Raw genomic sequence first — 22,445 nt, forward strand, 5'->3', positions numbered from 1 at the left:
CTTATACCGACTCAAACCGAAAATTAATAGCATTTAGGTTCCTAAGTATAACGCGAAATTCCATTAATAAAATTTTATTATTCTTTCTGGACTCAGTAAAATATTTTGTGACTTTCTTCTGAGGTTCAAACTAAACTGAATTTAACGAAAATATATTGGCATAGAAAGATAATTGAATATTAACTCTTTTACTATCCGTGACTCTGAAAGTTCTACACAATTCTTATCGACACAACTGTAGGTAATCTTTGAGACACAGAAATGTTTTTAACCGACTTCAAAAAGGAGGAGGTTATCAATTCGATCGGTATTTTTTTGTATACATATACAAAAACTTTTACTCTGAGATTTATGATCCGATTTACGTAATTTTTCTTAGTTCGATGCAGAATAGATGCCATTTGGTCCCATAAACATTTTACATAGTTTGGCCCAGTAATCTTCATTTTAAATGAACATTTATATGAAAATTTTTGTTTACCTGGATGATATAATTGTTTTTTTGTGTACGGCTTTTTTAGTAGTTTTCATTCGGCCACACAACAGCCACTGCTCATAGAATCTTTGTGAAACTGGATTTTGCGACATTACATCACTTCTTAGACTCCTTAGGCGCCTCCTATCTCGTTAACGCGACGCGGTTGCTATCGGCAGTTTGATTTAGGAGTGAATAGTAACGAAACAATTTCGTGCTCGGTTTGTAGGTTTTTTCAATTTTCGAAATTTAATTTTGCTGCTTACTGTGAATAGACTCCAGCATGTCATTTATATACACCGTAAGTGTAATTATCCTAGTAAAATTTACGGTAGGCAGCTTTTACTTATGTGTCATAGTTTTTTATAAAAATGTACTAAAGGACAGCTTGGCATGGGGTGGGAGACATTACCCTGCCGTCGGGAGGAGAATTTACCCATCTCTCCCGCAATAATATTTATTTTCATATAATTCTTGGACTTTCAACAACTTCGCACGGAATGAATGGAACGGAGAGGATTTGAGACAAGAAACTTTGAACTTAGTTTAAGAACCCCAGAAGCAAGCAACTTATCTAGATCAACCAGGTTTAATAGAAAAAGTGTTTCTGATTTCTTCGAAAACTCAAAGAAGTTCAAGTTGTCAAATACGCAAATTTAAATGGAGTAACTGCAGCCAACCCCCTGCAGAATTAATTTAAAGCCTGTAGATATTGCCATTTACTCACCTCGCATGGCTAGATATAATTCAGCCATTGGTAATTGGATGGTTAAAAATCCAGTACGAACTATTAAGATCTACAATATAGCCATTTGTAAGAACAATTATCTCGCAGGCTTTTAGGCGACATTTTTACAGATAAAGGTTTTTATACTCCATCACCATCAATTTTGACTAAGGAGGATTCGGAGCAAGCAATTGTAATATTCAGACAATCAGCAGAGGGAGCTTCTACAATCTCAAGATCTGGATATCCAGAATAGTCAAATGACAAAGGTAGATTCGGAGTCACGACAAATGTTTGTAGTCTTACTACAAATGATTCGTCCATTTCCAAAAGCTGCTAAATGCCAAAAACTAGATAAATCTTCGTCCTGGTAGACGTCTCGGAAAAACTAGAACTAAAATTAATATACTTAACTAAAAAAAACAGAAAGGTAAACAAAGAAAAAGATAATTTTTGCAGTCAAGTGACAGACCCAAGAATGATTATAGCTCTGATACTGAATTCGATGAAGAGCCAGATGTAATTGAATTTGATTCACGTGTTCGGAGAAGAGAAAGTAATGGGCATGAGAATTTGTGCTTTTTGTGGCAAATATGTCTATGAAATTTGCGATGGAGTCTCCAAAGATGATAAGGAACAGTTTATTTGTCCTAATTGCTCCAATTAAGAAAAGGAGGTGATGTAGATTCAATTTTTGTTTTATTATTTTTACCTAACCCGGGTAAAGGCTCCCTACTTGGGGGGTAAAGTCAGGAGGTAAAGTAAAGTAGTAAAGTCCCACCCAGGCGGGAGATATTAGCCGAATGTCACTTTGGTATAAATCGTTAATTACTCTTAAACTATGATGATGTGTCAAACTTTATTAAGATAAAATGTAGCTAAATAATGCAGCTTAAGATAAAACTAATGGAAAATAGCGATTTGTAAGTAAAGAAAGAATAATGAGTATTTTAGTCGAAGGCGGGTATACTCTCCCGGATTCCCCCTCCGTTTAAAAAAACCGACATCAAAAACAAAAGTATCAAATAACTAAAAATTTAATACACCTTTACCTTTAATATTAATAAAATACTATGATTTGTATGTGCTACATATTGATAGCTTTGAAGTCGGTGCCAAGCCAAGTAAGTACCTACACTCGCCACGCGTGACTTTGAGCGGGATAGTTTCGTCTGGAAAAAAACAAACCAAGCGGACAGACACGCGTGGCCAGACAACTTTAATAATTACAGTAAGTAAGATGTTTACAATATTAAGATTTATTTTGTTTAGGGCTTGGCACCGACTTAAAACCTATTAATAGGTAGCACATATAAATAATAGCATTTTATTAATATTAAAGGTGTATTAAATAAAATTTCTAGTTATTTGATAATTTTCAGTTTTAGAAGTCGGTTTTTTTAAACGTTTTTTTTTTATAATATCATTATAGTGTACATACATGCGTATAAATAAAACGCAAGAGATATTCAAAACTTTTTACAATCATAGACAAAAACATTCATATACAAACAACAAAAGTGTTTAAATATTAATTATGTTAAAGTAATTTATATTTACTGTATTGTCACGTGAATCGTCACGAGATCTATCGGGTAGTCACACAATATTTTATAACCTCAAATTAATACTATGAGAGATGAGAAAATGCATGATCTATCTTATAAATGGGATAGTAGCAGTCTTATGTATAAAAAAAATCCAATTCCAAAACAAAAAATGTTTGCTAGTTATTAAAACAGCAGAAAAGACCTCCCTTCTTTTGTATAAATATAATGATGGTAATAGAATGGACGAATAAGTTTTATCTATTGATATAATATATTAATGTACCCTTAACTTAAATTAATTATTATTACAAATAAGGAACATTGCGGATAGCATATTTTACAATTTCACTTATTAAGTCAAATTATTGATTGAGGTTCGCTTGTAAATGTACTTTAAGATATACTATAGATAACTAAGAGCAAATATTTAAATAAATAGGTGGCGCTATTATCCCGACATTAAATGAACACACGGTTGCAGCAGGTATCTAACCTTAATCGTAAAAAAATGTAAAGTAAATACTTGAAATTTTCAAACAATCAAATTATATATTTAGGAAACAAAAATTAATCACCCCTTCGTGTTGACATAAGGCGGCATATTTTTATGGGGAGGAAAGAAAGGGAAACGACTACAATTCGTTTCTGGCACTTGCCGGCCGTTGCCGCGGCACGCTACCCTCGGCTCGTGCGTTGTTTTAACAGTGATCAGCACATGATTAACTAAAGTGTCAGTGCAGTGTGCTAGCACGCGGCTACTTGATATCTGACAGGTTGTTCCGAAATGATATTATGGAAAATTGATTTATGTAGGAGAAATACGTATTTTATTTTGAATATTTTTTTTATGATTACGGTTAAGTAGTACTACCCGTGTGTTTATTTAATGTCGTCATTGTAACGCCACGCCGTATAATAAAAGCTATAATTGCGAAATAATAAGTTTGTGCTGTTACTCAATTGTTCAAATTAACTAATATTTTGTGTGACTACCCTCACAAAGTACAGTGTTATTCAATGAGTTTCTTAGCCTTGAAGTACCTGCGGAGGTAGAGCACCTGCCACGTGGCAAGCCCCAACAAGCATACCATAGAGAATATGCTGAAGAACAACACTCTGTTATTTGTTGACTCTGAAATATTTAAATTAAAAATTGTAGTACATCATTAATCTAAATCAAAAACAAGTATTGCTTTTACTTCAGTTATGATTTTTTTTTTATCAGAATAAGAGACGCCCTGCCCAATACAATGCAATGCCGCTGATGATTCTTGAAAAACCCAAAAAAAAGATATAAAATGTTAGGTCTCATTTGCCCAATAATTTCATTAGCTATGGCGCCCCCTCAGACCGAAATACAATAATGCTTACACATAATTTAGATGACATTTTTTGCAAAGGAGCCTCCCACGACACCTCCTTGGCGAGATGTCGGAGTGAAACTTTTTCACATGATAGAACATATTATATTTATAAAAAGCAGAACACTGAACTGTTTAAAATTCAATGAAAACGTCATATCTTATTTAAAGCGGGGGACAAGTATTTTACATGATGAAATTAAAAACCAGGCATCCAAGGACATCCGCCATACTAGAGATCCTACTAAATGGTAGTGTGCAAAAAAATATTCTTGACAAACGTTCGACTGTGGAATGAAAAAAAAATATGAAAAATTTTCAATTTCTGACGTGTTCATCATGTTTTATTGAAGATTTTGACAGACCGAAATGCTAATAATTATAATTCATGCATTAAATCTATCAAAATACTTCAAATATCACCAACCAAAAGGTTGATATTTGCAGTTTATTGTATTTTTTTTTTTCAATTTTGCTTGCTCGTAGAGTATAAAGCATTACATAATACATATTACTCTATTGTATAGAGGTGTATTGGGACCATCAATTTCTTGAACCTACAAATTATAACAACCCTTCATAGTGACCACTAACATGCAACTCTTATTGAATTATGTATGGGTAGGCAGTTTATTTTGATGGTAATGTGTTTAGAAAATTGTAATTGATAGACAAACACGAAATTTAAATGGATACTATCACAACAGAACACAAAGTAGAAACCAGAGTATTATAATTGTGAAAAAAATGCATTAATTACCATTAGTGTCTCTCATTTCTTCTTCTCTTTTTCTCATCAGTGTAAAGTCTTGAACAATAGCCTCCGACAGATCTTCCAATCTTTTTAACTCTAATTCCATTGGTTTCAATTTGGCAGCTTCACCAATCTGTATGAACACAGTAATCATATTGTAACATCCATACTTAAACAAAATGGACGTGTGAGTTTGTTTTGTCAAATTAGCACTAGTTACAAAATGCATTCTATGACCAAATGAAGAAAAAAACCAAACACAAAACCAACCAAAAAGTATTGGCTCGCAATAAAACTTTGTGTCTCCCAAGCTGCTGGAAGCCATAGAAATAGACCGTCGACCTAACTTTAATAGAGACAAGGGTTGGGCCTTCTTGGAAACCCGTGTTACAAAACTCATCTCGCAATAAGACCCATAGTGCCAATGTTCACGTAGACATTGTGAGTACATTGTGTGCAGCCGTGGACACCAATAGTGACATAATGTCAGTGATACATGATGTCAATGATCAGTGACCGGCGCACCACGCGCCCTGTCCAGCCGCGCACTACGAGCCCAAGTCCGCAGTAAGAGACGGGACGTTATCGCGAAACCACCACACTCACCCTGATGAAGGATCTCCGAATGGTCCGAAACTAGTCGGTACCCACACCGATAAAATATACAATAATAATAATAAACAATTAAAAAATTCTAATACATTAGTCAGTTATCTGTTATAGGACAATACTAAACTCTTACAAATGATCTCCGAATGGTCCGAAACTAGTCGGTACCAACACCGATGAAATGTACAGACGATTCAAATAAATAAAAAGCTCATGGTAATTATAGTCTTGTAGAATTATGTTTGAAATAAATTGTTGAAAAAAATCATTTAATTTGGATTCTTAACAAAATTTGTATATTTGATAATTTGCCTGGATCCATCATGTTGCCCCATTACTTTTAAATCTACATGTCATTGAGCGTAACAAGCGCGCGAACAAAGGTTTAAATTCTACTACTTAATTACTTAGTGACAAAAACAATAGGTATCTAATTAAATGAAAAAAGAGAAATCGAATAAAGCAATAATTTGTATTCTAGTCCAAATCGTCTTTCTAGTCGATATCTTTGTCGAGGAATGCGTTAATTTGGTACTTGAGAAGAGTGTTGATGAACAAAAAAAACAACATTGTTTTTTTCTGAACAAAGAACCTTTTCCTTGCCAATGGAATCTTTTGCTCATTTTAAGCTTTAGCTGTTAATGTTTCTTGCAAATAAATAAATTTGATGTTGACTTTGAATTATACTGTTTACTGATGCATCAGGGAGGTAAATGAGGTAAAGATGTTGCAGCAAATGGTCATTTATTTCAAACTGTTAAATATTCATGCAATATTTTTTGCAGACCAAAACTAATTAGTATTTCAATTATGCTGTGAACATACATTGCGCCTAAAAAAATTCAATTATTTAATATTCTATTAACATTAGAAACATACAATCAAAATGAAAATTTGATTTGTGATTTTTAATACCTTGCACAAAATTTAAAATAAAAACTGTAAGTTAATGGGAATGATAGTGATTTGTTGTAATGTCATAATTATAAAATGACTACAATTCTTTAACACAGATGATTATTAGGGAAGGCTGAGACTAACTTACTCAGGCAATATGAAATATTATTCGTATGGAAATAATTAGTATTAGATCTTTGTTATTGAAGGACATTGTTAAAGGTGAACCTCAAACACATATTACCCATGAGTTCTAGAAGATAGCAGTGGATCCCAGCAGACACAATAGAAAAATAAACATAGTTTAACAACAAAAATTGTAAAATATAATAAAACTTTGTTCTAGTAAGGAATAAGCAACATATTATACTCATTATGTCGTGAGGCGGTTCTTTATGACATAAGGGATGAGACAAGCAGGATGTTCAGCTGATGGTAATTGATACATCCTGCCTATTACGATGCAGTACCGCTCAGAATTCTTGAAAAACCAAAAATTCTTAGCGGCACTACAATTGCGGTCGTCACCTTGAGACATAAGATATTAAGTCTCATTTGCCAAGTAAATTCACTAGTTCCAGCTACCTTCAGACCGAAACAATAATGCTTACACATTACTCCACGGCAGATAAATATGCACTTGTAGTTACTATAATCTAGCGGGTATTCTGAGCAAAGAAGCCTCCTACTGACAAATTAAATTAACTAAATTGCATCCTACAACACTTTTAGGCCTGGGACATCCCTATTCTTTTTATGCCCCGGAAAGCATAGGGCAAAATTATTGGCAGTGTCCAATTATTTCAATAATTATAAGAAAACGAGGGAGTAGACAGATATGGATCACCTAACAATAGATAATCAGGGAATACTCAATTTATAATACAATGCATAATATTATATTGTATGTTGTCTCCCCTAATGCAAGGGATGCAAGTTCAGGATTTTTGATAAAAGACATAAGATGTTAGGTCTTATTGTATCACTTATTTCACTGGCTTTGGCTCCCTTCAAACCCAAACACCAATAGTGCTCACTTTCTACTGTTTGACAAATGAATGTCTACAACAATAAACAATGGCCACCAAATGTCCATTGACAGAGTACTGAATATAAGAATTCTAACAATACTTGCATGAAGTCACATTCTTTGAGTTGATACTGAGGTGCACCAGATCACCAGGAGTACTTCCTGGACTTATATCCAGGAGAACTACACCTTTTGAGTTTGACTGCTGGAGTAAACATGTTAGCATTGAAGTCAACTCACAGGCACAAATTCTAAGCAAGGTGTTAGAGATGCAGACCTGCTATACTTATAGAATAGCTGTGACACCTTGGGAATGTTTGAGGTGTCATTCCATTTCCGAGTTGCGGCCATAATTCATCCGGAACATTCGTATGCTGCTTTAATTGGTACATTGAACCAGGACTGTGATCTACCACCAATTGGTACTACAGAGCTTGTTACTTACATACTTCAATTTTATAATTACAAACGAAATATGAACACACAGAAATGGTTTCTTCTTTTTTACTTTGACCTAAAAGTTTAAAAAAAATATGGTTAACTTACACCTTCATAATTTTTTGCTTCTATTCCAACTTTTATATCTAAGTTTACATCTTGAGGTACTCCCCTCCTTTCTGAAAATTTAATAATAAATTATCATTACATTATTAATTATTGCTAAGTACAAGAGATGCTCTTATGTCTAGTTTTATATTCATATTTCTTAATAATTAAATATTATTAGTTATTGACATTAACTTGTCACATTTGTAACTCTCATCACTTTGAGGTCTTGTGGAGTAAAACATATTATTTATTTATTGAGTATTAATATACAACAGTGTGTTTCAGCCCTAAACCTGGAAAGAACAAGTCCCTAGGACAACCACACTAGTGCTGAAGGGCAGGGAAGTATTGTGCAACAACTGAGCAGTGGGCAAATATAACCTGTGCTTACTACCAATTTTCCTTGTCATTCTTATAAATATATCTATTTCCATTAATTTTACATGTGTCCCGGATGGGTAGGCAGAGATTTACAAATATTTGCTGGAACTGACTTCCCTGGTTTGCTGCACAAGCAAAAAAACTTTCATACAATCTCATTAAATTATAGTGACCTGATTTTAGTTACTTTATTGAAGTAGGCGTTACTTTGCGGAAATCCATAATTATCCAAATGATTTGAGTTTTCTTTAGTGTTAATTCCACCAATATTTGTCTTTAAACAATTCGACACGTGTTTCGCCTCTACACGAGGCATCCTCAGGACGTGTTGACTCGCCAAAATCTGGCACGAGACATTAAGAGACTGTTTTTAGTTATTTATTGCTTGTGAAATGTTTGCCTAAGGTCTGGGTCAAGACTTCCACCAATAGTTAAATTAGTTACGGTCAATCTACTTTCATAAAGCTTTCTCCTTTTGTTGACAAACTGTCCTAAAAATGTTTAACCCCATTTGATTGTTTAAAAACCTATATATTTATAAATATCCATATATATGACGACCTGTATAGCAGAGTGGTTAGCGATCCTACCTACTAAGCTAGAGGTCCCGGGTTCAAATCCCGGTAGGTGCAAGCATTTATATGATGAATATGGATGTTTGTGTCTGAGTCATGGATGTTTAAATGTATTTATGTATGTTTATATGAATTTATAATAATAATAATAAATCTTTATTTGTTGCAAAAAAAATACAATTTTGCTTAAAATTACCATCGACCCCCAAACTAGGACAGCCCGTGACATGGGGGTCAGTCTCTTCCCAGTTGTGCATTGTAAAATGTCAAATAACAAACATCAACGTATTTTAAGGTCTAACAATGGAAGTTATGCAACAAATTATGAACACAGAAACTATTTTATATATAATTTAGTGTGTTGTGTGTTTGTGTGTGTATATGTGTGTGTGTGTGAGAGTATGTGTTTAGCTTTTTATTTTTCAAATGCTATACCTGGTTTAAGTAGTGGTTATCGAATAAGATTTTCAGTAGCTTCGTAATTTAGGTTTCTTAACATGTTCTTGAGTTTCTGTTACGGGTTTTATTATGTAAATGACACACCTTTGGTAAATAAGAACTTATATTTCTTGCACTAAATCAACTGTAGCCTTATTACACCTATTATATTTAAACTAAACTAAAGCTAAGTACTAAGACTACTTTGGACGCCAGGAGAATTTTATCCACGTTGGAGGGAATTCTACCAAAACCCAAGCTCTCGGCTGCTCAACCTCTCAGGGTACTTATGTATTCATTAAAAGGGCATTTCCATAGGCTAGGACAATAAAAAATAGTAATGTTATTTTCAGATACAAATACAAATGCCTAACTTCTATCCCAATTAGATATAAATTCTGTGCAACTTACCCCTTTCCTTGTGGTTTAATAAATATTTTTGATGGCACAAATTATTTTATTACTATAACAAAACTATAACCATGACGAACTATAATATCACATTGACGATCACAAAGGTACGTGTTACTTCATTGCACAGCTGATCGCTAATGTCAATGACCGACCGTAACATTCGTTATGAACCAATAATCGAGAAAGAAACAAAAAAAAACTAAAAACGAAAATGAAGCCAGGATTCGAACCCCCGATAGACGACAGTATAACGCTTCACGATTCTATCGTCGATACCGCTAGACCACGAACGTTATGACCGAAAGTGTGAAATTATCTAATATGTTATACTCAAAGAGTCGTAATACTAATTCATAACATTCCCCCAACCTACAAAAGAAAAAAAAAATATATATTTTATCTAAAATATATATATTTTATTTCTTCTATGCATCAGCCCACAGTCTTTAAATCTTTTGCATGCCAAACGCCAATCGGTTTGCCATAAGCATTATTTAGCTGAAATACATTATCCGACAATTTTTTAACAATTAGAGCTTTTTCAAATTTCGGTGCAAGCTTGGCCATAAATTTGGTTCCCGCTTTTGACAGGAATTTCGTTCGTCTCCATACTATATCGCCCTCTTTAAAGTTTGCTTTACGACGTCTTTCGTTATAAAACCTGAGACTTTTGTCATGTGCGAGCTTTATCCTTTGTTCAACCTCTCTATGTAATTTCGATCACGATTTTAAGCTATGTAAATATTCTTCAATGTCCACACGTATCGGTTGGTTCTGCACTACGTGTTGTGTACCAACAGATTCACCAGTCAGTTTTACGGGAAAGGATGTTTCTCGGCCAAAGAATAAAAAAGAGGGTGTGTACTCAGTAGTTTCATGAACTGATGTCCGTATTGCGTGTGCAAATTCTTGCAAATGTTTATCCCATTCATTATGTTTTCTTGAATTAATGTAAGACGCTATCATTGTGCCAACAACTCTGTTTACACGTTCTGTAGGATTGCTTTGAGGATGATAATTAGGAGTATACCAAATTTGAGTGTCATATTTATGTGCGAGATCTTTGAATATTTGTGATACAAATTGCTTTCCATTGTCACAGATTATAGCTGAAACTTTGCCAAAAAGTAAGAACTGTTTCTCTAAAATTTCACAAATTTTGTCTGCTTTTCCTGTTCTCAAGGGAAACATTAGTGTGAATTTACTAAATAAACAGGTTATTACTAAAAGCATTGTGTTCAAATTCTTGCTTTTTGGAAAGGGGCCCATGAGGTCTGTTGATATGACTTGCCAAGGTCCAGTAACAGTCCTCTCTTGACCCATATGACCTAAGGGTGATTTCTGTGATACTTTCACTTTTGCACAAGTTTCACATTTCCTTACATATTGCCTAATGTCATTCAGCATATTTGGCCAAAAGTAATGTTGTTTTATCCTGAATAAAGTCTTGCGCACTCCGAAATGGCCTGCTGTAACATCATCATGACAGTGTCTTAAAATATCAGATCTCAAAGACTGTGGAATGACTAGTTTCCAGTCATTCGATTCATTGGGATATTGCTTCAAACAAATTTTCTTGTATAAAAGACCCTCTCTAACCTGCCAGTCGTTACAATTATTCTGTTCACTTCCAAATTTAGCAACTTTACTTTTATACCACTCATCCTTATGTTTATCTAATATCCTTATATTTCCCCGATCATTGTCCATAATTGCATCAACACACCTAGACAGGGCATCTGGCACCACATTACTTCTGCCTGGTCTATGAACTATATCAAAGCTAAATTGTTGTAACTTCATAGCCCACCGTCCTAATCTACCATGCGGATCTTTCATATTGTGTAGCATTTTAAGTGCACTATGATCAGTAATAACTGTGAAGTGAGTACCATCTATGTAGGGTCTGAATTTCTCAATTGCATAAACTATACTTAAAAGTTCCCGTTCGGATGTCGAGTACAATTGTTCACGGCTATTAAGTTTCCTACTTAAATAAGATATCGGTTGTTCTGCATTATTAGTTTTTTGACAGAGTACTGCGCCAATTCCTTTGTTGCTTGCATCACATTGTATTATAAAGGTTTTACTAAAATCTGGACAGGAGATGACCGGTGTTGTAGTGAGCAATGTTTTTAATTTAAGAAATGCTTTTTCTGTCTCATCTGTCCAGACAAACTTTTTGTTTTTCTTACCTTTTGTCAAATCATGAAGTGGAGCAGCAATTTGTGAAAAATTTTTAACGAATCTCCGATACCAACTAGCGATTCCGATGAACCTTCGTAATTCAGAAATATTTTTAGGTCTTGGAAAGTTCATGATTGCCGAAACTTTTTCGGGATCAGTGCGCAGACCATCTTCATCTATGATGTAACCTAAAAATCGTAAACTCGGCCTTGCAAATTTACATTTCTCAACATTTATTGTTAATCCAGCTTCTTCCAGAATATTCATTACCTGTCTCAGGATTTCTAGGTGTTCTTGAAAGGTTTTAGAGCAGACCACGATATCATCAAGGTAAGACCACACTTTACCCTCTAAGGCGTGAAATAATATGTCCATTAACCGTTGTTGCGATTGTGACGCATTTACTAAGCCAAATGGCATCACTTTGAAATGAAAAAGGCCTCTACCTGGAATTGCAAATGCGGTCTTTTCTTTGCTAGTTTCCTCAAGTTCAATTTGCCAAAAGGCGGATTTTAAGTCAAAAGTGCTAAGGTATTTTGCATTACGTAAATTATCGATAATGCTAGATATTCTTGGAAGTGGGTATGTGTCCCTTTTTGTAACTTTATTTAGCTGACGACTGTCTAAACAAAGTCTGTTGTTACCATTAGCTTTTTTAACAAGTACCACCGGTGAACACCATGGACTGTGAGACGGTTCAACCACATCTTTTTCTAACATTTCATCTAATTCGCTTTCGATTTCTTTCTTAATGACCGGAGAAAAAAACATACTGTTTCTGATATATTGGTTTACTGTTCCCTGTATCTATAGTGTGCTTAATAATTTTAGTTCTACCTAAACCTGTACCTATACATTTCCGTATTTCTTCAATAATATCAGTTAGTTGTTGTTGTTGACTTTCATCTAAATCTTCTTTACTTGTTAAATGCGTTGCTTTATCTTCAATGTTGTTGACTTCTGATAATTCTTTTACCAACACTCCTTTAAATTTAAAGGAAATTTCAAAAATGTCAAAAAAGTCTTTACCTAATATCAATTTCTGTGACAAATTAGGCATAAGAAGCATAGTGATATAGTGAAACTGATCATTAAAACTTACCGGAACATCAAAACCTTCAGTTACAGAATAACTGGCACCATCTGCAGTTGCAATATCCATAGATTTTATTTTCTGTATTTTAACCCCCAAGTGCTTCAAAGTTCTTGCGAATTCACTATTTATGACTGAACAAGTGGCACCTGTATCTAATAATCCGTAACAATTATAATTTAAAATGTTTATTTGTATGTATGGCCTGTTATCATTTTCTTTCTTGAGGGTTAAGGGTGAAAGTGCTTTCTTGGACATGACGATACGAATAAAATTTAGCCAGTTCTGCCACACTTTATTAGTTTTAGAGGAGAGGTTCAGTTGGCAGGTTTCAAACCCTCCTCTTTGGCGTTTCCCTTGCAGGTACAATCTTTTGCAGTTACGCCAAAATGACCACAACGATAACAAAATATACGCTGTTTTGGCATGGTGCAAGATCTGAATAAATGACCAGATTCACGACAATTCCAGCACCGCATGTTCACACTACTTTTATTGGTGGTTTTTATTTCATTAACTAAGTCATTGTTAGTCATAGAATTTCTGCTCAATTTATAAGCTAAATCGGGTTCTAATGAGTAAACTGACGTTTTCGGTTCCTGAAACTTGTCACAATTAATTTTAGTTCTTTCAATGATACGCATAACATTTATTAGATCGGAAATAGAACAGAAAGTGTCCCTACATATGGCCCTTTGATAAAATGGTTGCAAATTTTTACAAATAATCATTATTTTTTCTGATTCAGTAATTTTGTTGGGGAGTCTATTAAACATATTTTGCATTACTGAAATAAATATGAGTACTGACTCATTTTTACCTTGTGTTCTAGCTTTTGCTTCGGTCAATAGTTCCTCTTGGTAGTAAGGAGATTGAAATGTCCGTTTAAGCAAGATTACCAGCTCATTCCAAGTACTTATAAACTCTCTATTTGCACGAAACCAAATTAACGCATCATCCTTAAAAAAATCAATTGCATGACGCCATAAATCATCCTCAGTTGCGTTCCTAGCCTCCTGAAGTTCCTCAACCCGTTCAATAAAAGCATTCACGCTAAATTTATTGTCACCATAAAAATGGACACCCCATTGACTTATAGGTACAAGCTTGCGTACTGGTCGAGTCTCCTCGAATGAAGTGGAATTAAATAATTTAGAGTTTCGCTTTTTGCCATGAAAAGTTGGACTTTCAAAGTCCTCTTGCGCAAAACATACCTTTTTGTGTTCTAAAGAATCTTTTAAAATTTGATCTTCTTCTACTAACACTCCGTGCAATTCCTTAGACGTAGATGCCATAGGTTTCGTCATCATATTTTCTTCCTTTAAAAGATTTAAAATTTTTTTACTATCCTCACCTATGGAGTTATGTAAAGCCTCTTTCATTTCCGGAGTTATTTCCTCCCCATCCAGTATGTCGTCTTTGCCCTCTAAATCTTTTAAAGTTATAACGGCCTTATCTAATAGTATGTTACGCCTATCTCTGTCTTCCTCTTCCGTAGGCGCGGCCAATTTCAATCTGTTGACAATGTGACACAAACGAGAAACTAGACGTTTGTACAACTGTTTATCTGGCTTTTCTTTTAACTCTGAGACATAACGCATAACATTGCTTATTTTGTCTGAACAAATGTCTAGTTCTAGCCCCGGGGTGGTAATAGATGCTTGCGGTGACTTTATTTCATAAGAGACTATCATTGAGCTTTCAGCTTCTAACATTTTTTTTAAGATAATTTTAAGAGCTGAAACTAAGCCTGGATAAGTATACCCCCGACACGCAAGTTCGAATTCGACTTCATCTTTTAACAAAAATTGAGGATCCATATTTAATATACAATTAAAACAAAATACTATACAAAACTAAAATTAGTTGATTACAATAGCGGTATTGTGTACAATTGCCTTATATTATGTGTACCTAATATAACTAATGTAGAATTCTTTAATTACAAACACAAAGAAATAAACTTTTATGTTTATCCGGTAATATAAATAAGTAAATACTATCAATAATAATATTATTCGCAAAAAAAACTCAACACAATATACAGAACCACAAAATAAACTTTTCGCCAAGAGGGAACTCTAAAAGTATGTACCTACATGTACCAAACTGATTACTGTCATACATAATATTTTAATCAAAAGTAAGTCTTATATATTATCTTATTTAGATCTAAAGTCTGTAAATGTTAACAATAATTAAACAAAATAATTATGTGCCTAATAATGTAAACTAGTATCTATTAGAATGCACTATCTAACTTAATCTATCTACTTAACCTATAAGTAACCACAAGATTAGGCAGTATTATATTATAGGTAAATGCAACAAGTTAGTGTGACTTTTGTACCTAACTGCTCGCCAAATATTATTATACTAAGCTTAGGTAGATGTATGGGTAACCGCATTGAATTACTATTCTTTTTGAAATTTAATTGCATACAATACACTATATTTTACAAGTTACAAACCCACGACAGGTATAATATGCCTACTGCCACTATGTAACTGCTACAATTAACTTATGAATAATTAATATATAAATAACCAACTTATGAATTACAATTAAGTATAAGCGTTATAATATACGCAAGCGCATCAATCTTATACTTCAACTAAAGATGCGTAAATAGGTATGAACAAGTTAAGTTAAGCCGTATGTAGGTATTTAGCTGCCGTTAAGCAGCCAAAGCATAACCACGATGTCAAACATAACCCTTTAGTTTTAACGTTGGGCGCTATTCTGTTACGGGTTTTATTATGTAAATGACACACCTTTGGTAAATAAGAACTTATATTTCTTGCACTAAATCAACTGTAGCCTTATTACACCTATTATATTTAAACTAAACTAAAGCTAAGTACTAAGACTACTTTGGACGCCAGGAGAATTTTATCCACGTTGGAGGGAATTCTACCAAAACCCAAGCTCTCGGCTGCTCAACCTCTCAGGGTACTTATGTATTCATTAAAAGGGCATTTCCATAGGCTAGGACAATAAAAAATAGTAATGTTATTTTCAGATACAAATACAAATGCCTAACTTCTATCCCAATTAGATATAAATTCTGTGCAACTTACCCCTTTCCTTGTGGTTTAATAAATATTTTTGATGGCACAAATTATTTTATTACTATAACAAAACTATAACCATGACGAACTATAATATCACATTGACGATCACAAAGGTACGTGTTACTTCATTGCACAGCTGATCGCTAATGTCAATGACCGACCGTAACATTCGTTATGAACCAATAATCGAGAAAGAAACAAAAAAAACTAAAAACGAAAATGAAGCCAGGATTCGAACCCCCGATAGACGACAGTATAACGCTTCACGATTCTATCGTCGATACCGCTAGACCACGAACGTTATGACCGAAAGTGTGAAATTATCTAATATGTTATACTCAAAGAGTCGTAATACTAATTCATAACAATGTCTAAGTTCATATATATTACAATGCATAATTTTAAGTTTTGTGTTAATATTTTTGAAAAGATATCGTCCCAAATAGTTATATTGGCGTTGTGCAAATGAACTTTTTGTTCAGGGAATGTGTATTACAGTTCGACGTCGGGGAGTACTGTCCAGTGGTGGAATTTGGTGCATCCGATGGTAACGTGTAACGCTTCTGTCTATATACAGCTGACGTACCATAAGAAGTTCAGTGATTTTGTATAGTTCCTCAGTAGAGAATCTACGAGGTTTACCGAGCATCACCTTTATGATAGCTGTTTGCGCTCTTTCTACCTCAATAAGGTGTGAGGAGGCTGCTCCACCCCATGCAGATATGCAATAGATCAGTAGGGATTGACTTAGTGCTTTATAAACCTGTATTATCAATTTGGTGTTAGCAACGTCACAGAGGTTTCTAAATACGGGGATTAGCCTCCTGACTCTATTAGCAAGTGCTGTGATGTGGGGATGCCACTTTAGGTTTTCGTCGATGACAACTGCCAAGTACTTCATGGTTACTTCTTTACCGAGTACTTCACAGGAGCAGTCATTAGGAGTGACTTCTAATTTGTTACAGGGAAATGTGTGTAACTTAAGTTTGAAATTAGAAGGGGGCTGGGTGACTCGCGTTATGCTAAAGCAAATGTACTTGGTTTTTAGAGCATTTATGGTGAGTAGATTATTTTCCAATGTTTTTGTGATCCTTAAAAGTCCAATTTCAGCTATTGTGCGGGTCTCATTCCACGTTCTCCCATGAAATATTATGGCAGTGTCATCGGCAAAGGCAATAAGTTGGGCATTATCTAGTCTTATGTTGCAAATTTCATTAGCATATACTAAAAAAAGCGTTGGTCCCAACGTGCTACCTTGTGGAATGCCGTGTGTCACATTTAGGTTCTTGCTAAAATATTCTGCTACTTTTACTTTTTGCGTCCTTCCTAATAGGTAGTTATTAAAGCAGTCAAGTGCGATTCCTCGTATACCAAGGCTTTCCATTTTTCGGAGTAGGAGAGGTATGGACACGGTATCAAACGCTTTCTTGAGGTCAAGAAATACTCCCAGGCATTTGTTTCTTTGGTCCATGTGCTTGGTGACAGTATTGGAAAAGGAGATCACAGCATCTTCTGTAGATTTTTTAGCCCTGAAACCATATTGGTTACTTGCTATCAGGTTATGTTGTTCAAGGTAGCATATTAGTCTTGAATTAACCACCTTTTCCAATACCTTACTCAAGGCTCTTAGTAGTGAGATGGGCCTGTAGTTTGAAATGGACAGCTTATCACCACTCTTATAAATTGGAACAACTATCGCTTGCTTGAATAATGATGGGAAAGTACCTGTCATCATACTGAGGTTACAAAGATGATCAATAGGATAACAAAGGATATCCCGGAACTTTCTCAATATACTCGTAGGTACACCATCATCGCCAGTGAATTTTTAGGTTCCCCAGAATACCTTTAATTTCTATTGGATCTGTGGGGTTTAACATCATCGAATTCCCTTTATGTGTGTGTGTTCCCTGTTGGGATATTAACTGTTCTTCGGTTTTATTGGAGGAATTTAATATTTCCTTAGCCAATGAACTTCCTACATTAGTGAAGAAATCGTTAACTCCTTCTAGGGATTCCAGTGGATTGGAAGCCAAGCTTAATAATTCATTAGCCGAGGTTTTTTGCGGGCTTAATTGGCATATTTCTTTTATAACATCCCAGATTTCTTTTTATTATGTATGTTTATATGAATTATATGTATGTTTATTATTATTATTATTATAATTTATATGTATGTTTATATGAATTTATGTATGTTTAAGTAAGTATATTGTATTAAATATATCATTGTCTTGTAACCCATAACACAGGCTATATATGCTCAACTTGGGGCAAGATAATTTGTGTAAAAAGTGTGTCAGTATTATTATTATTTATTATATAAGATGGGGCAAATGGTGAAGTGAAGAAAGTGGTGAGAAAACTGCCCATGAACATCAGAACCAACAGGTGTCAAGAGATGTGTTGCCAGCCTTGTTTGGACCATTTTCTGGGACTTTGCTGTAAAAGCATATACAATGCCCCACAAGACTTACTAACTCAAAAAATTTGTAATACTAATTTTATTAAAAGTTATGTTAGAGAAATACACTAGATAATAAGGATGTCCTTAATATCTATATTCATATACAGTCCTTAATTGGTAATAGGAGATTGGTATTTTATTTCATTTCCTACTCATGGCATTTCAATGCAGATCTATGGAATGTTTCATTAATTTTGTTTGTCAATCTATATGGGACGACATATTAGTATTTTGACTTTTAAATATATTAATTTGTATGAATGTGAGATTTAAGAAATTAATATTGAAATGCAGATCAATTTACGGATGATATAAAATCTTGATTAAAAACAGTCTTAAACTCCCAATGTGATATTGTAAATTGCTTTTATTAGACAACCTTTCTAATTTGAAATTGAAGAATTATTCAAGAATTCAAACCACCACCTGTGCTATCACCTAAAGTAAAATGGCAATGTGAATGCTATAATAAAGTTTACCCAATAAGTAATGACTATATCAATGTTAAACATCCACTATCACAATTAATAATAATATTTCCCTCAATAGAATGTCAGCATTATACAGTAATTTTGTAAGAAAATATACCTGGAGGCACTCGGGATATGAAGCATACTTCAAATGTGTCGTATGTCTCTGTTACAAATGTAAATTTGCCTTTATTAATGTTGTCTTTTTGTGCAAGAATATGACCTTTTGAGTCTCTTACCTGTAATTATATAAAATAAATAATTTTAGGATGTGTTCAGTTCTAAGCAAAGTGCAAAATGATTATAACAAAAGATTTAATAATAATAATTGTTAATAATTAGTAACATACAGGTACATTTTTTATTTGCACCAATTATGGAAATTATAAAGCTTGAAAAGGTTAACAACAATAACTATTTGGTTAAGAATATTGTAGGAATAATTTCCAGAGGTGGGGGTACAAATAATATCCATAAATTTTGTTACAAATACAATTTTTCAAATTGTTTGAGCTGTCATAAACTAAATTACCTATCGAACTGATTTCCCACCAACTTCCTAATCTAATATTAGTTCATAGTTATCCACTATGATTTATTTCATGTATATATACTCCTTCATATATCCTAATCAGAGAGGGCATAAACCACAGCTATTTATTTATAGTGATCTATATTCTCTTCTTAATAATATATATTAAGTTCAAATTGGTAATTCATTTTCATCATTCCTCAAGAGAATAGAACATCATATATTTATGAACTGCAGGGAGTGACAAAAACATAACATATTGCAACAAAACTTGGTAAATGTCATTGAAATAATTAAGCTAGTAAAGATGCTTTGACATGGGCAGTAACTGATAAGAAACTTCCATTCCCTTTAGCTTAGTTAATATGTAGGTACTACAACTAATAAAACAACAAAAGATACAATTTTAGGTGGACCAGAACCAGTCAAGAATCATGCATCATCTATATAGTATATGTATAATCTTAAGTGCTCAGGTCTAATACACGGTCTGAATGTAGGGAGGATATGTATTATTTTTGTCATTTTTCCTCACAGCTGGTTATTATTGAGCGTATTTATTATAACGTCGATTTTAAGATAACCTCTAAAACACAAATACTTACGACATAATCAATTCGTTGACCGACAAGTTCTGTGACTTCATATTCACCGGCAACAAGAACATTGGCTTGTAATTCTTCTTTTAAGCATTTTTGAGTGTTGGGAGGCAAACTCCACATAATAGCGTCACACCCGTACCAAAAAATACTAAATAGCAAAGCGAGATATTGCACCTCCATTTTATTGTAATTCTTATACGTACACTTTCAGTAAAAAATTAAACAAATCCCATTACTAGCTATAATGTAATTTTCAATATTTCGTAAAAACACGGATGAGTTGGCTGCTTGAATACCGAAACGTCAAACGACAACCAGAGAATAGAATATGATGGACGTCAACGTTGCCATACGTCACCATTTTTTTGTCATAGATTAAGAAAGAGTAGATTATCACAGACTATCAAGCCACGTCACATTTTTTTCATGTTTGTTAGAATATGGCGCTACACATTTTATTTGGTTTGCGTGGCATTCTGCTATGTTTCGAATTTTCAGTGGGTATATCATTGGTCTGAATGTAATATATAAATTAAATTTTAAAACAAAATTTATGTACTAACGGGACTCGAACCCGCGACCTCTCGCGTTCCGTGCGAGCACTCTTCCAACTGAGCCAACGGTTCGAGTGATGTATCGTTGACAAATCTTGTACATAATATATCTTGTTCAACTATCATGTTGTGGCTTTATCTATAGGATCTACTTAACAGTTGATAACCTGCTCAACGCCAAAATTTGCATTTTAGGAAACTGACTTAAGATATCGCACTTTCAAATGTAAACAAGTCCCGCATCATTCATAAATTTTGATCGTTTATTCACAAAATTTAAATAATAATAATTATTATAACTAAATCTCAGAAGCCAGGGTTGTCACTTTAAAAATAAGAAAATGGTCTAATGTTAATTATTGATATAATATAAATACAAAATATTAAAAAAAATTAGCAGAAGAGCATTGAAATGTATTATACTGAAGTAAAAGTTTGGCAATGCAAAAGAGTCAGCATATAGTAAAAGAGTGTGTTGAGCAAGATAGACAGATGGAACCATTTCCAAACACGCTATCAGCCTGTAACGGCCTGATGTTTGTTGTTGGCAAAACATATCTGGCTTGTGTGGAAAGACTCCGTAGTAGTAGTAGATTAAGTAGAAGAGATTGGAAATGGTAACGTATGCTGTATCTGGATGTAACTCATCCAAGAAATAAAATCTTCAGAATAGTTAACACATTTCACATATAAGTAGGGCTTCCAATATTTAGCTGTTAAATGCAATATTTTGGAATTATTCCTAAAACCTTATACACGTTTAATTCAATTTCTAAATATTCCAATAATGTTTGCATTTATTTTAATTAAATATCTTTGTGTCTATGTTTTTGAAATGTGTGTAACACCTATAATTAAGCCAACACTTAGAATTAATTATTTATTGTAATAATATTATTAAACTTTTGTTAGTGTTTGTCTTGATGGTGTTATATTTTAAAAATAAAAATAAATACACTAATAGATAGGAAAAAAATCAAGTTTTATCACATTAACTACTCATGATGCTTAGGAATTCGAATAAATAAAAACAAATACGAAAATTTGTTCTATTTTTTATCTAGTTTATTAATTATAATTAATTGACATTTTCAACTCCCAAGTATATTTGTTTAAACTGAATAAATGCTTAGATGTAAAAGAAAATAATCATATTTATCAACTTCACTCTTTATAGTTTTATGGGATATTATATGTTTATTATTCACACCAGTGATGTTTTTCAAGTCATGTAAAAATCAAAAACATATCTCATCATAATTTTCTACTAATGTAAATACATCTACTAATGGTAGTGCTACGTTGCGTCCAAAAGGACACTACCAAATAAGGCCAGCACGGCCGAAATGATACCACTATCCCACTTTATAATCGTCACATAATTGCGGCTTTGCCAGTGTGTATATAGTTCAGAGTGTGCCAACGAAGACCATTGGCCCTGGCAGCATATAATGTCAAGACACTGCGGACCAACGAGAAGATGGTGGAGCTGGAGGAAGTTTTGAGAAGACTTCGGTGGGATGTCGTGGGGTAATCTGAGGTCCGAAAAAAGGGTGAGGATTCGATACCGGACTTCCAGGTGGTGTCGGGTTCCTCGTGCACAAGTCTCTCGTCAGCAACGAAACTGAAGTGGGGGGCATGTCAAACAGGCTAGCGTACCTAGTATATCAGTTACTATGCTTGGAATTCCTGGACTATGAGAAAG

General features: G+C 33.8%; 2 protein-coding genes across 2 annotated transcripts; both read right to left on the reverse strand.

Moving 5' to 3' along the window:
* Positions 1-2,668: 2,668 nt before the first annotated feature.
* On the reverse strand, positions 2,669-20,495 carry LOC126965918 (transmembrane emp24 domain-containing protein bai). The gene is made up of 5 exons (XM_050809710.1): positions 20,190-20,495; positions 19,171-19,291; positions 7,950-8,020; positions 4,874-5,000; positions 2,669-3,884 (listed from the first exon to the last, which is right to left on the reverse strand). The coding sequence occupies exons 1-5, from the start codon at positions 20,364-20,366 to the stop codon at positions 3,763-3,765; spliced, it is 618 nt and encodes a 205-aa protein (XP_050665667.1). The 5' UTR covers positions 20,367-20,495; the 3' UTR covers positions 2,669-3,762.
* Positions 11,865-14,877, reverse strand: LOC126965908 (uncharacterized). The gene is made up of 2 exons (XM_050809690.1): positions 13,861-14,877; positions 11,865-13,639 (listed from the first exon to the last, which is right to left on the reverse strand). The coding sequence occupies exons 1-2, from the start codon at positions 14,858-14,860 to the stop codon at positions 13,593-13,595; spliced, it is 1,047 nt and encodes a 348-aa protein (XP_050665647.1). The 5' UTR covers positions 14,861-14,877; the 3' UTR covers positions 11,865-13,592.
* Positions 20,496-22,445: the final 1,950 nt, after the last annotated feature.

Source organism: Leptidea sinapis, chromosome 9 (assembly GCF_905404315.1).
Source record: "Leptidea sinapis chromosome 9, ilLepSina1.1, whole genome shotgun sequence".
Lineage (NCBI taxonomy): Eukaryota > Metazoa > Arthropoda > Insecta > Lepidoptera > Pieridae > Leptidea > Leptidea sinapis.

Coding starts and splice junctions, on each gene's coding strand:
- LOC126965908 (XM_050809690.1), bottom strand. CDS start 14,860: ATGGATCCTCAATTTTTGTTAAAAGATGAAGTCGAATTCGAACTTGCG. Junction 13,640..13,860: donor AGCAAAAGCTAGAACACAAG/GTAAAAATGAGT, acceptor GACAAGTTTCAG/GAACCGAAAACGTCAGTTTA.
- LOC126965918 (XM_050809710.1), bottom strand. CDS start 20,366: ATGGAGGTGCAATATCTCGCTTTGCTATTTAGTATTTTTTGGTACGGG. Junction 8,021..19,170: donor CATATCCCGAGTGCCTCCAG/GTATATTTTCTT, acceptor TTAAATTTTCAG/AAAGGAGGGGAGTACCTCAA. Junction 3,885..4,873: donor AGAAATGAGAGACACTAATG/GTAATTAATGCA, acceptor TAAATATTTCAG/AGTCAACAAATAACAGAGTG.